General features: G+C 41.2%; 1 protein-coding gene across 1 annotated transcript in view; it reads right to left on the reverse strand.

The window, feature by feature from the left end:
- IARS2 (isoleucyl-tRNA synthetase 2, mitochondrial) overlaps positions 1–10,595 on the reverse strand; it is a 61,679-nt gene extending 51,084 nt beyond the window's left edge. The window contains exons 1-2 of the mRNA XM_039250610.1: positions 10,201–10,595; positions 8,385–8,507 (exon numbers count right to left, since the gene is read on the reverse strand). Of these exons, the coding sequence (XP_039106541.1) occupies positions 8,385–8,507; positions 10,201–10,467 (390 nt within the window). The 5' untranslated portion in view covers positions 10,468–10,595. The remainder of the gene's footprint in view (positions 1–8,384; positions 8,508–10,200) is intronic.
- Positions 10,596–14,654: the final 4,059 nt, after the last annotated feature.

Raw genomic sequence — 14,654 nt, forward strand, 5'->3', positions numbered from 1 at the left:
GGGGGGGGGGGGGGGGGGGGGGGGGGGGGGGGGGGGGGGGGGGATCCTTCTGGGGTCAGAACAAATGTCAAACACTGACTCCAGCACCTAATACTTCAATGGATCCCCCCTAAATTTGATGGATTTGTTTATGGAACAGATTATGCCCCGGGGCGTTGTTGAAAACAACAGAGAAAACAGTAGGACATTTTCAGAGTAAAAAAAATGGGTTTTGTCAGAGAAAGAGGATGGGCATCCTGTCCCAACCACGGCCAGCCCAGGGCAGCTGAGCACCTGCAAAGCTGGGCCTTCCTGAGAAGCGACATCAGAAGCTTAATGCTGAAGAAAAATGGGAGGGGGAGGGAACAGACCTCAAAAAAAATATCTATCCAGTCGCTAAACATGTAAACAAGAAAGTTACAATAAAAAGCCATGAGGGAGGAAAGGGTCCAAGAGACACTTATTAAGATTTATTACAAAGTATTATCTAAAATGCCCAGTTTCTAACAAAAAAAAAAACCCTACAGGACACATAAAGAAACATTTCTCATCACCAGCACCACTGCTATGCACATGCACGAGACTAACCTCTGCAGCTGTACAACCATGTGCCAAAAATCAGGGACCCCACAGCTGCTGGCCCACAGGCACGGGGCCAACTCTGACTCCAGTCACTGGCCTGCATGGCTCTGAGTGACTGCGGCTAGCTCCCATAGTCACACAAATGCATGCTGACAGCCAAGGCCCCCACAATTGCTTGTAGGTCTGGATGTGGCCCTGATTCATCTCACCGACCTACATGCCACCAGCCCCTGTTCCCATGACCGACCTCCATTACCGTGCACAGGCCGTGGCTGGCAGAAGTACACACCAACAGCCAGGGCCCCTGAGCTATCTGACCAAAGGTGCCCTGGACACTGCTCCTGGCTCTGACCCTCACCATTGCCTATGTCTGCAGCTGGTCCCTGCCACCACATCGGTCCCCGCAGCAAAGCATCAAGCCACGACCTAATGTTTAGGCCACCCCACCACCGCCCTGGTCCTTAGCCATTGGACCTGAAGGCACTGCTGAGGACCCCAGTAGCCCATACACCCATGGTGGACCATTGACAGATCTCATCAATGATCACACCATTGTTGATGTCATGGATCCCAACTGCCTGAGCAGACAAGATACTACACCAGCACCATCCCTAACCTAGAACTTCTTGGGGGTGGGGGTGGGGGGGGGAGGGAGTCAATTCAAAATCCTAGATGCAGCAATCCTATTTACATCCAGCAGCACATCACACTCCAGCGTGCCCTCATCTATATGTGAAGTTTTTTCCATAAAGTCTCGAAGAGGTGACTGCTTCTTCAAATGCACAGTCATCTACACAAGGCTGCAGGAATCGCGAAGAATCAAAGAAACACGATATTGCCAGAGGAACAAAGTAAACTTCTAATAACACACACACACACACACACACACACACACAGAAATAAAGATCCATAAACTGCCTGATGAACATTTCAAAATAACTGTCCTAAGGATGCTCCAAGAACAATAAGAAATCAGACATATACAATTTAACAAAATTAGAAAAATAATAGAAGACCAAAATGAAAAGTTCAATCCAAAGACAAAAAGCAATGAGGGACCAACAATACGTTTTCGGGCTGGAGAATACAGTGACTGAACTGAAGACTTCAGTCGAGAGTCTCAACAGCCCACACGACCCATCAGAAGAAAAGAATCAGTAGAATCAAAGATAGATCATTTGAAATTATCCAGTCAAAGGTACAAAAGATACAAGAATGAAAAGGAATAAAGAAAGGGTACAGAACTAGTCCGAAACTACTTTTAAAATATACATATGTTTTATGAGAATCCCGAAGGAAAAGAGAGGGGATAGGGGATCAGAAAGTTTAAAGAAACTATAGCTGAGAACTTCCTAAATCTAAGGAGATATATGGACATAAAGTTTGCTAAGCTCATATGTTCCCAAACAAATGCAACCCAAAGAGATTTCTAAAGGACACATCATAATAAAACTCTCAAAAATCAAAGACAAAGCAAGAAACTTGAAAGCTGCAAAGGAAAAGAGTTTGTCAATTTTAAGAGATCCCCCCCACCCCAGCCACCACGAGGTTATCAGGTTTCTCTATAGAACCCTTACACGCCAGGATAGAGTGGAATGACACATTCAAAATGCTGCAAATAAACTTCCAACCAAGAACACTTGATCCAGCAGAGCTGTCCTTGAGAAAGGAAGGCAACGGAAGACTTTAGCAGACAAAGTCTGAGGGAGTTCACCACCACTAGACCTGCCTTCAGAAATTCTGAAAAGAGCTCCTCAAGCTGCAATAAAAGGAGGTGATTTACTACCAGAGAACACATGAAAATAATCAAGGCGAGTCTATAGTCAGATTCAACATACTCCAATAGCGTAATATGTTTGGGTGTTTATGCCATAACTCTACTATAAAGACCAAAGGACAAAGACTTTTAGATAACTATAGCGGCTGACCGAGCTAGCCAGTTAAAACATCCAACTCCTGATCTCAGCTCAGGTCATTATCTCATGGTTTGTGAATTTGAGCCCTACATCAGGCTCTGGACTGATGGCACAGAGCCTGCTTGGGATTCTGTCTTTCCTTCTCTCTGTCCCTCCTCCACTTCACACATGCTCACTCGCTCTCTCAAAATAAATAAACTTATTGGTGGATATTGAATTTGCTTCCAGCTTAAAAAAAAAAAGAGGTAACTAAAGCAATGATAACTTGCTAATATATACATCATATGAAAAAGATGTAAAATGATATCAAAAACACAAAATGTATTAGAGGCAGTAAAATGATAGAGTTTTTGTATGTGACTGAAGCTAAGTTGTTATCAGCTTAGAAGACTGTTATATTTTATGTAAGCCTGATGGTAACCACAAAGTAAAAACCTTTAGGAAATGTATAAAAGAAAAAGAGAAGAAAATCAAAGCACACCACTATGAAAAAAATCATCAATTCACAAAGGAAGACAGAGAGGAACAAACAGAAAACAATAAGTTGGGTTAGTAAATCCTTGCCTACTGATTACTTTAAATGTACATGGATTAAATCACCCATCAACAGATGTAGGGTGGCTGAATAAATAAAAAACAAGACACAACTATGCTGCCTATAAGAGACTCATGTAAGCTATACGGACACATGTAGGGATTAGGTGAAGGGATGGAAAAAGAGATTCCACAAAAATGGAAACCCAAAGAGAAATATTAGACAAAACAGATTTTAAGTCAAAAACTATAACAAGGGATGTGGTCATCATAATGATAAAGGGGTCAATTCATCAAGAGGATATGACAGTCTTAAAAATCTATGCATCCAACATCAGAGCACATATATATATGTGTGTGTATACATACATATGTGTGTATACACACACATATATATAAAGTAACTACTAATAGATCTAATAGGAAAAAAAGACAAGAACACAATAATAGTAGAGGACTTTACTGCCCCATTTTCAACAATGAATAAGTCAGTCATACAGACAGAAAATCAGTAAAGACACACTAGACTTGAACTATACTTTAAATCAAATGACCCAACAGATACACACTGAACATTCCATCCAAGAGCAGCAGAATACACTTTCTTCTCAAGCACACAGAATGGACCATATATTAGGCTATAAAATAAGCCTTAACAATGTAGAAAGATTAAGATCACATAAAGTATTTTTTCATACCACAATGGTATAAAACTAAAAATCAATAATAGGAAAAAAGTGGAAAATTCACAAATATGTAGAAAATAATCAACACATTTCTGTAAAACCAACAACTTAATATGAAATCAAAAAGGAAGTAAAAAACATATTGAAACAAATATGGAAACACAACATATCAAACCTTAGTGAATGGAGCAAAAGCAGTTCTTAGAGGAAAGTTCGAGGCAATAAGTGCTTACATTAAAAAGCAAGAAAGAGTGGGACCTGGGTGGCTCAGTTGATTAAGTGTTCAACTCTAGATTTTGGCCCAGGTCACGACCTCAGGTTCATGAAATTGAGTCCTACTTCGGGTTCTATGCTAACAGCACAGAGCCTGCTTGAGATTCTCTTTTTCCCTCTCTTTGCCCCTCCCCACTTCAAAATAAATAAACTTAAAAAAAAAAAAAAAAGCAAGAGGGCACCTGGGTGTCTTGGGAGAGCATCTGACTTCAACTCAGGTCATGATCTCACATTCATGGGTTCGAGCCCCATGTTGGGCTCTGTGCTGACAGCTCAGAGTCTGATGTCTGCTTTTAATTCTGTGTCTCCCTCTCTCTGCCCCTCCCCTGCCTGTGCATACACGCTTTCTTTCTCTCTCAAAAATAAATAAAAACATTAAAAATAATAATAACAAAGACCATATATGATAAGCTCACAGATACCATCATATTCTACAGTGGGAAGTTGAAAGCTTCTCCTCTAAGATCACAAGTAATACAAGGGTGCCCTCTCTCATATTCAACATAATATTGAAGGTCTTGCCAGAGAAAATAGGCAAAAAGAAAAAAGAAAAAGAAATACAAGACATCATCCAAGCCAAAGGAAGCAATAAAGTTATCTGTTTGCAGATGACATGATCTTATATATAGAAAATCCTAAACACTCAAATCAGAAGCTATTAAAATAAACATTAAAATTTCATGTTACAAAATCAACATACAGAAAGCAGTAATATTTCTATGCACTAACAATGAATTAGTAAAAGAAAAAGAAGAAAACAATCCCATCCCATTTGTAGTAGCATCATAAAAACCACAACAAATAAATTTAACCAAGGGGCTGAAAGATCTGTACATACACTGAAAACATTCAGCAATAAAATGTCCATACTATCTAAAGCCACCTACAGATTCAATGCAATCCCTGTCAAAATTCCAGTGAATTTTTTACAGATACAGAAAAACAATCCTAACATTTGTACTGAATTCCAAAACACTCCAAATAGCCAAAGCAAATGTGAGAAACAACAAAGGTAGAAGCATCACACTTCTGACTTCAAACGATATTACAAAGCAATCAAAATGGTATGGTATTGGCATAAAAACAAAGACCTAAATCACTGGAACAGAATCAAGAGCCCATAAATAAATCCTTGTCAATTAGTATCTGAAAAGAGAAACAAGAAAACTCGATGGGGATAAATAGTGCTAGGAAAATTATATATTCACACACAGAATAAAAATGGACTCCTCCCTATCTTACACCACTCACAAACTTAACTGAAATGGATTAAGAACTTAATTACAAGATCTGAAACTATAAACTACTAGGAAAAAAATAGGAAAAAACTCCTCTACTTAGCAATGATTTTTGTTACACAAATAAATGCAAAAATTAAAAAAAATGGAACTGTCATCAAACTAAAAAGCTTATTCCTCAATGCAAAAAAAAAAAAAAAAAATCAATAAAATGAAACGCCAACCTAAGGAATAGGAAAAAATACTTGGGAACCATCTATCTGATAAGGGTTTAAGATCTAAAATGTAAGAAGCTCATGCAACTCAAAAGGCAAAACAGAAAAACAATCTGATTTAAAAATAGACAAAGGACCCAAACATTTTTCCAAAGAGGATACAAACGACAAACAAATATATGGGAAAGTGCTGCACATCACTAATCACCTGGAGTATCAAAACCACAATGAGGGATAACTTTAGCCCCTCTAAAAGATAAAAAGATAACAAGTGTTGGTAAGATAAAGATAAAAAGATAACAAGTGTTGGTAAGGGTGTGGAGAAATGGGAACCCCTATGCATTGTTGGTTCAAATGTAAATTAGTGCAGCTGTTATGGAAAACAGTATGGAGGTTCCTCGATATATTACAGATAGAATTGGCTATGATCCAGAAGAGATCGCAATTCCACTTAGTGGGTATATATACAAAGGAAACAGAATCACTATCTGAAAGAAAGATCTGTGCACACCTGAGTTCATTGCAGCATTCTTTACAACAGTCAAGACTTGGCAACAACCTAAGTGCCCATCAATGGATGAATGGATAAGAAGTTGTGGTGGACCAATATAATGGAATGCTATCCAGCCATGAAAAAGAAGGAAATCATGCTATTTGCAACATGGATGGACCTTGAGGGCATTACGCTAAGTGAAATAAGCTAGAGATAGACGAATACTGGATGATCTCACTTATACATGCAATCTTAAAAAAACTGAAGTCATAAAATGTTTCTAATTTTGACAAAGTCTAATTTGTCACTTTTCCTTTTTTAAATCATTAAAAAATTTTTTAAATAATGTTTATTTATTTTTGAAAGAGAGAGACACACACAGGGTACAAGCTGGGGAGGGGCAGAGAGAGAGGGAGACACAGAATCAGAAGCAGGTTCCAGGCTCTGAGCTGTCAGCAAAGAGCCCGACATGAGACTTGAACTCACGAACTGTGAGATCATGACCTGAGCCGAAGTGGGCTGCTCAACCAACTGAGCTACCCAGGTGCCCCTTAAATCATTTTTTAAAAATCAAACAGAGAAAAGATTGATAGTTGCCAGAGACAGGGTTTGGGTGGGGGGAAATGAATGAAGGTGTCAAAATATACAAACTTCCAGTTATAAGATTAATAAATTCTATGGATATAATGTACAGAATGGTGACTATAGTTAACAATACTGTAATGTATATTTGAAAATTGCTAAAATAGTCAATAGTAAAAGTTCTCATCACAAGAAAATAGAAATTTGTAACTGTGACAAGATGCATGTTAACTAACTGCGGTATTCATTCAGCAATACACACATACATCCAATCATGTTGTACACTTTAAACTAACACAAAGTTACGTGTCAGTTACATCTCAATAAAATGCTGTGTGTGTATGGGGGGGGGGATTAAAATTAGTTCTCTCAAATAACTGCATACTGTTTGCTGTTTACTTTCCACCTCACACAACTGACCAGATACTTGCTAGTACTCTCAAAACTCAGCTTACCTTCTCTCTGATACGGAAGTCAAAAAGTTATTCTAAAATCTATATTGAAAGGCAAAGGAACTGAAACTAACACAAGTTTGTTAATAAAATGGGAACACAGAGACTACTCAATTTGAAGACTTATTCTATAGCTAGAGTCACCGCAACTGTGGTATTACCAGGACAGACACACAGGTTAACAGAACAGAATCAAGAATCTAACAGAGAATCATTTGACTGAGTTTTGACAGTGGTACAAAAGCAACTCATTAGGGATAGAGAACACCAACAAATAGTGCTAGACATAAATAGGGATAAAAATAACCCTCAGTGTAAGTCTCACATTTTATATAAAAGTTAACTCAAAATGTACCACAGATTTAAATGTAAGACGTAAAAGTTTTAGAAAAAATATGGGAGAAAATCTTCAGGATAGAAGGCTTGGGAACGAGTCCTTAGACATGATGCTACAAAGCATGATTCTTAAAAGGAAAGACTGCTAAACTAGACTTCACCAACAATAACAACTTCTAGGGGGCACCTGGCTAGTTCATTCAGAAGAGCCTGCAACTCGTGACTGGGTCATGAGTTTGAGCCCCACACTAGAGGGTTGAGATTACTTAAAAAAAAAAAAATTAAGAACATTTACTCTTCAATATACCCTGAAAAGACAAGCTACAGATTCAAAGAAATCGGTGCAAAATGCATATCTGACAAAGGTTGAGTACTACCTAGGCTATACACATAAAGAACTCTCAAAACACAACAGTAAGATAAACAGTCCAGATAGAAAATGGACATGATCAAGGCACTGGCAGACTCAGTCTGGTGAGGGCTGCTTTCTGGTTCATAGACCAACATATTTTTGCTGTACCCTCCAGGGGCATAAGGGAGACAAAGGAAGCTCTCTGAGGTCTCTTAAAGGCACTAATCTCACCGATAAGGGCTCTCCACCCTCATGACTTAATCATCTCTCTAAGGCCTCACTTCCAAGTACCCTCACATTAGATAGTATTGGGTTTCAACATATAAATAGGGGGTGGAGAAGAACAAATATTCAGTCTACTGCAACTATCTAACATTTATGTAGTTTACTTGTTATTGATTATGTCTTTTCTAATTAGAGCCTAAGCTCTAGAAAGACAAGACTCAACTTTACTTTGTTCACTGCTATTCCCAGAGTCTAGAAAAATGCCTGGCACAGAGTAGGTGCTCAATAATTATTTACTGAATAAAATATCTACTAATCTAAAATAACAATAAGCTCAAAGCAAATACCACTGATGCTATTTTCCACACAGCACTAAAACTCTTTATTGCTGCTTTCTATTAAGACGTTTTGGTTTTATGCATCAATGCAAATTTACTTGTAATAAAATCAAAATATACTTTGTAAAGCATACTTACGTAAAGGTTTTTCCCCTCAAGTCTCATAGCTTAAATTACAATTACCTTATTTAAAGCGTGTCCAACATGTGGGTCACCATTTGCATATGGAGGTCCATCGTGAAGACAAAATTCTGTCTTTACTTTTCTTTCTCTTTGCCACGAATAAAGTTCTGAAAATCCACATTTCTGTTTAAAAAGAATCATCATGTCTGAACATCATCCAAATACATACTCCTGCATCTTACCATAAATAACAGCATCTGCTTACTTCTTATCCCACATCAACGTATTCAAAACCCTATGATGAAGTTTCTAAAATGCACATCTGAGTCCTCATCTTTTAATGCTTTTTAATAGTTTCCCTCTAAGTTGCAGATTGAAGTCTAAGCTCTTTATACTGTAAACAGGGCCCTGCGAAGGTTTAGTACCACCAAATTCTGGCCAGTCTCGGCATTCCCCCCCTTCACTGCTCAGTCCAGCCATGCTGAAGGGCCTGGAGACTACTCGCCCCCTTATTCTCTCTCTCCTTTGGCCTCGACACTTGGGACCCTCCAAATCCCAACAACACTCACTGCAGGCCTACCCCCATTCTCTCACCTCCTGGGTACCCTTGGCCCAGGCAGTTCGCCCCTATGGGTTTGTTCCCTCTTTTGAAAAAATGTTAATAATAGCCAATTCACAGAGCTGGTGTGAAAATTACATGAGAAATCATCTGAAATTGTCACAGTTCTTGGCATCACAACAGTACTGAAGAAGATACTTTTAAAAAGTATATGGCAGGGCACCTGGGTGGCTCAGTCTGTTAAGCAACAGATCCCTGGGGGGCGGGGGCGGGGGTGTCTCAGCTCAGGTCATGATCTCATGGTTTGTGAGACTGAGCTTCAAGTGGGGCTCTGTGCTGACGGTGCTGAGCCTGGTTGGGATTCTCTCTCCCTCTGCACCTCTCCCTGATCCTGCTCTCTCTCAAAATAAACTTTAAAAAAAAAAAAAAAGTAGGCCAAAACAGATTTAAGAGTCTAGAAGTCTGATAACGACCATAAGAGCATTTAGGCCAGACAAATTTACTTAAACGCTATGTGCTAAATATGGAAGATTTTACAGACTCTGGAAGTACAGAAACCGACAAGTGAATCTGCCCTTAGAAAACTAAGCGTAGGGGCGCCTGGGTGGCTTAGTCGGTTGAGCGTCCGACTTTCGCTTAGGTCATGATCTCGCGGTTCGTGGGTTCGAGCCCCGCGTCGGGCTCTGTGCTGACTGCCAGCTCGGAGCCTGGAGCCTGTTTCGGTCTGTGACTCCCTCTCTCTCTGACCCTCCCCTGCTCGCGCTGTCTCTCTCTCTCTCTCCTAGAAATAAATAAAAACATTTAAAAAAAAAAAAAAAAGAAAACTAAGCGTAACACAGGAGACAGGTGCACAGTTCAGGAAGGGGACTCTGAGGACTCTGTTCTGCAAACAAGTCAGAGTTCCAGCTGGGCGCCTAACGACACCACAAAAGTAAGCTTCAACTTTCCCACATAATCGAACTGTTATTTACAAGTGCCCATGTTAATTTATTTTCCACAAACCACTGGAAAAGTGTCCAAATTCGACTTGTTTCTGCCTCAAAACTGGCACTTGTATCGAGTGCTGCCATGCGAGCATCCCTCTTTAATATCCTGCCCTGGAAGCTGCCACCACTGAGGGATTCACCTAGAGGTTTCCAAGCAAGGAGCCCTGCGGGGAGCAGATGATGTCCGCGGGTGCGGTCCCAACGCGGCCGCCCAAAGGGGCCTAGAGCCCGCGGCCCTGTGCCACCCGCAGGGTGTGCGTCGCCCGGCGCGGCTGCCCGCGAGGGCGCGCCTCCCCGCCGCCCCCGGGCCGGCCGGGGCCTCCCTGCCCACCTGCTGGATCTCCAGCTCCGTGTCGGGCTGCTGGCGGCCGAGCAGCTTCATGGGGAAGCTGGTGTGCGGCAGCAGCACTGTGTCCCGGTATCTGCCACTACTCGAGTTCTGCAGCTGGTTATTGGCCCCGGTGACTGACCGCGACAAAAGCCTTCCCGTCGGCCCTCGCCATCCCGGGCGACAACGAAGGTGGGGCGGCACCCACAGGTTTCGGGCCGTGGCCAGAGCCGCCGCCCCCGGCCCGTGCGGGTGTAGCCCCCAACGCATGGCTGGCTAACCCCGGCCTCCCGCGGGCGCCAGGTCCTCCGCGGGACAACCCCGCCCGGGCTCTGGAAACCGCGGCCCCCAGAACACCTCCACGAGCTCTCCCGGAGTGCGCACGCGCGCGGGGCGCGGAAGAGGCGGGGAGCAGGCCCTTCCCGGGGGCGGCGAGAAGGAAGCCACCTCGGGTCTTGGCCGCAACCCCGGCGGGGGGCGGGGCTGACTCAGAGGGGCGGGGCAAGGCGGGGCGCGCCTGCCGGGGCCCAATCACAGTGCTCTACTTTAGCTTTCAACGTATATTTTATTTCACCCAGTATCTCCAAGATATTATCACTTCAACGTGTAATTAAAATAAAATTATACAAAAGATACCTTCTTCGCCCGAATTTTTTTTTAAGTTTTATTTATTTCTGAGAGAGAGAGACAGCGTGAGCAGGGGAGGGTCAGAGAGAGAGGGAGTCACAATCTGAAACAGGCTCCAGGCTCTGAGCTGTCAGCACAGAGCCCGACGCGGGCCTCGAACCCACGAACCGTGAGATCATGACCTGAGCCGAAGTCGGAGACTTAACCGACTGAGCCACCCAGGCGCCCCTCGGTCCGCATTTTACACATACAGCATATCTCACTTTGGGCTGGTGATTTGCCAAGCGCACAACCACCACAAGGGGCTGCTTTTGTGGGCAGCGCCTCCTGAGCTGAGTGCCAAGTTCAGGACCAATATTATACAGCAACCTAATTATGTAACTTTCAGGTCCCTTATATCCCTGTTACGTCCCACGCCTACAGAATAATACAGTGTATAGGATTTCAGCTCTGGTTTCTGCCAGAAACCCACTTTGTGTTTTTTAATGTTTACTTCTGTTTTAGAGAGAGGGAGAGCAGAGGAGGAGCAGAAAGAGAAGGGGACAGAGGATCCAAAGCAGGCTCTGCACTGACAGCAGAGAGCCCGATACGGGGCTAGAACCCACGAACCATAGGATCATGTCCTGAGCCTTAGCTGGACGCTCAACTGACTGAGCCACCCAGGTGCCCTAGACTTTTCTGTGGTGCTTGTGGAAAGCTTGTTAGGCCACTTTACAACAACAACAAAACAGCAAAGCGGAGTGAGAGGGAGGGGGAATAGCATGCATTAGCTACAGTAGTACCTGTTTTCACTAACAGAAAGAAAAGAGGATTTTCGCTTTTACGAAATCAAGTGAAAATAGCATCAAGCATTTGTTTTGCAGCAAGCACACACCCAAGCAACCGAAGTGGCCCCTCCAAGCTCCTGCCCCGGAAACTAAACACAGCATCTCCACATCGGTGGCTAACACTCTGAACTATGTGTGTGAGCATCTCCATTTATTCTGTGCATCTGTTAGCAAGATGTGTCCTCAGGTATCAGAAAAGCTTCAAAAAGGTTATTTTTGGGCGACTTGGAATGCTAAAAAATTTTTCTCCATATACATTAACGGTAATTGCTTCTTTGCTTTACTTCATTTAGGTTTATGAAATATTTCATAGGAACACTCTACTCTCAGAGGAAATCCTGTATTTGGTTGTCCAGGTAATGGTAGTTCACAACTGTTAGCTTTCCACTGTAGAGTGTATCTCTTCCTATTCATAAGACACGACATCTAGAAGAATTGGCTTAAATAAAACGACTGATTTTCTCCAAAAATAAAAAGAAAATTTTATATGGAAAAACATACCACAAAGTAAGAAGGTAAGTGGCAAATAGTAAGCATTCAGTGTCAGCTTTTCACCTTTCATCGTGCTTTTTGAAAGTCTGTGTTAGCCTACTTTCCCTCTCTCTCTCTCTCTCTCTCTCTCTCTCTCTCTCTCACACACACACACACACACACACACAAAGTGAAAATAGCATTTATTAGCTACATTAGTATCTGTTTTCAGTAACCAAAACAGGTTAGCTCCTTACCTGTATTAACTCATTTATTCATTAAAGCCTATAAAGTGAAGACATAACAAGCCAAAATAACCCTATGAGGTGAGGTAGGTTCTATGGTTATTGCCATTTTACAGTTAAGGAAACTGAGGCATACAGTGTTAAGTAACTTGGCTGAGATCATACAACTAAGAAGTGAGAGATGGGATTTAAGTCCGGGCAATTGGTTTCTAGTGGCCATGTGGGTAATGTTGTACTATATTGCCTCCCCCGCACTGTACTGTGGGAGGAAACATTTGCAAAAACATTTTAAAAAGTTAATATCCAAAATGTATAAGCAGCTGCTACAAATCACAAAAATAAATATCAACCACCAAAGAGAAAAAAAGTCATAGGATAAGAATAGGCAATTCACAGAGAAATGGAAACAGCCAGTAAACAAACATACTCAAAGATACTCAACTTTAAGAATCATCAAGGACAGGCAGATAAAACAAGGTACCATTTCCATCCAACATAATAAAGGAAAAATTAAGAAGTTTGATAACAAGGACTGGGAGGGCATATGAAAGTGGCCTCTCTCACATTGCTGGTGGTAATGTAAAACTTGTACTGCCTTTTTGATGATTATTATTTATTTTATTTTTGAGAGAGAGCATGAACAGGAGACGGGCAGAGAGAGAGAGGGGAGACAGAGGATCCAAAGGGGGCTCCATGCTTACAGCAATGAGCCTGATGTGGGGCTCATACTCACAAACAATGAGATCATGACCTGAGCCACAGTTGGATGCTCAACCAACTGAGCCACCCGGGGGGTCCCTGTACTGCCTCTCTGAATGGCAATTTGGCAATATCTGTCACCATTTCACTTTTGACCTGCAATTCTGCATTGGGGAATCTATCCTGTGAGCTTTAGTCTCACAGGAGCACAATGATGAATGCACAGAGCAGCTCTCCTAACCAACCCCTACATAACCCATTGCTGAATCCAACAGTGCTCTCTGTCTCCCCATGAAACACAAGGGTACGCTGAGCCCTCAGAGCAGACGGCTACCCTTTAAGACACCTGCATACTTCCCTCTTCACCTGTTGAGTTTGCAGTCAGGTTTATCCTTAAACTTATTCAAGTCAATTGTACTTGTTTTGTATTACTTAATTATAAAAACCAACACTTAAAATGGTAAATTTTGTTATATACCCATTTTACCACAATAAATGGTCTGACTTAAGTCTCAGAGTTAATATGAAAATCAGATGAGATTCTATAGGTAAAAAGACTTCTCAAACTAGAACTGCAAGTAATGGTAGCCATTTGCTGATGTTCTCCAATGAGTTTTTTTAAATGACAATTATTGGGTTTTTTTTCTACTTATAAAAGTTTGGGAGTTACAGAAGAACACACAGAAACAAAAATGGTTCACTGACTACTCTCTTCCCAAAACCAATGCGTTTTTTCTTTTAATGCAAAGGTAACTGCTTTTATGAAAACCAAGCTGAATGCTCTAAAAAGTCCAGTAAAGACAAATCTCAAAATAAACTGTTGCTGAATCAGGTGAAGATAAAACAAGTGCATAGTAGTGGAGAAAATATCATAAAAAATTCTAAGTATTCTACAATTAGAATGTATCTAAGTGTCTAAGCTACAAAACTAGACAGTGCATTATGGCTCTGCATTCGCAGGAGACAGAAAGCAAAATTCCAATCCCAGGACACATGCTCTAAGCAAAGATCTGAGCACATAGTATCCTTTGCATTTTTCCTTTTAAGCAATGAGAATGTCATGGGTTACTTATCTAACTTAAAAATAAAGTAGTACCTTTATTCATATAAAAGATGTCTTTAACAATACAAAATGACTGTTCCCTTTGATAGGTGTTCTTGTCCTGAATTGTACTCTAACAATATAGTTTTTGGTTTTCCAATCAATTGGAAAATTTGTCTTTAAATGGATGAGTTTAAGCAATTTACATTTATTGTTGTAACTGATATGTTTGCTATTAACTTTGGCATCTTATTGTATGTTATTTATTATATCATAATCACCGTGCCCTGCTTTTTAAAATTGAAAAAAAACATGGCCTATTCACTCTGCTGTTTTCATTGCCTATCTTCCTCCACACGCAAACATAAACACAGGGAGGCACAACGAGTGTGCTCCTTAAATACATAGTGAAAGCATAAATGAATAAACAGGGAATTTTTGGTTTTGCTTGTTTTTATGTCAGTGCAATAAAAACCGTAAACAGGTTTCCTTCAGTGCCCCCAAAACAAACAAAAACCACCCCCAAATCATTAAGAAGGAACATCT

Source organism: Hyaena hyaena, unplaced genomic scaffold (assembly GCF_003009895.1).
Source record: "Hyaena hyaena isolate Hyena2069 unplaced genomic scaffold, ASM300989v1 scaffold_374, whole genome shotgun sequence".
NCBI lineage: Eukaryota > Metazoa > Chordata > Mammalia > Carnivora > Hyaenidae > Hyaena > Hyaena hyaena.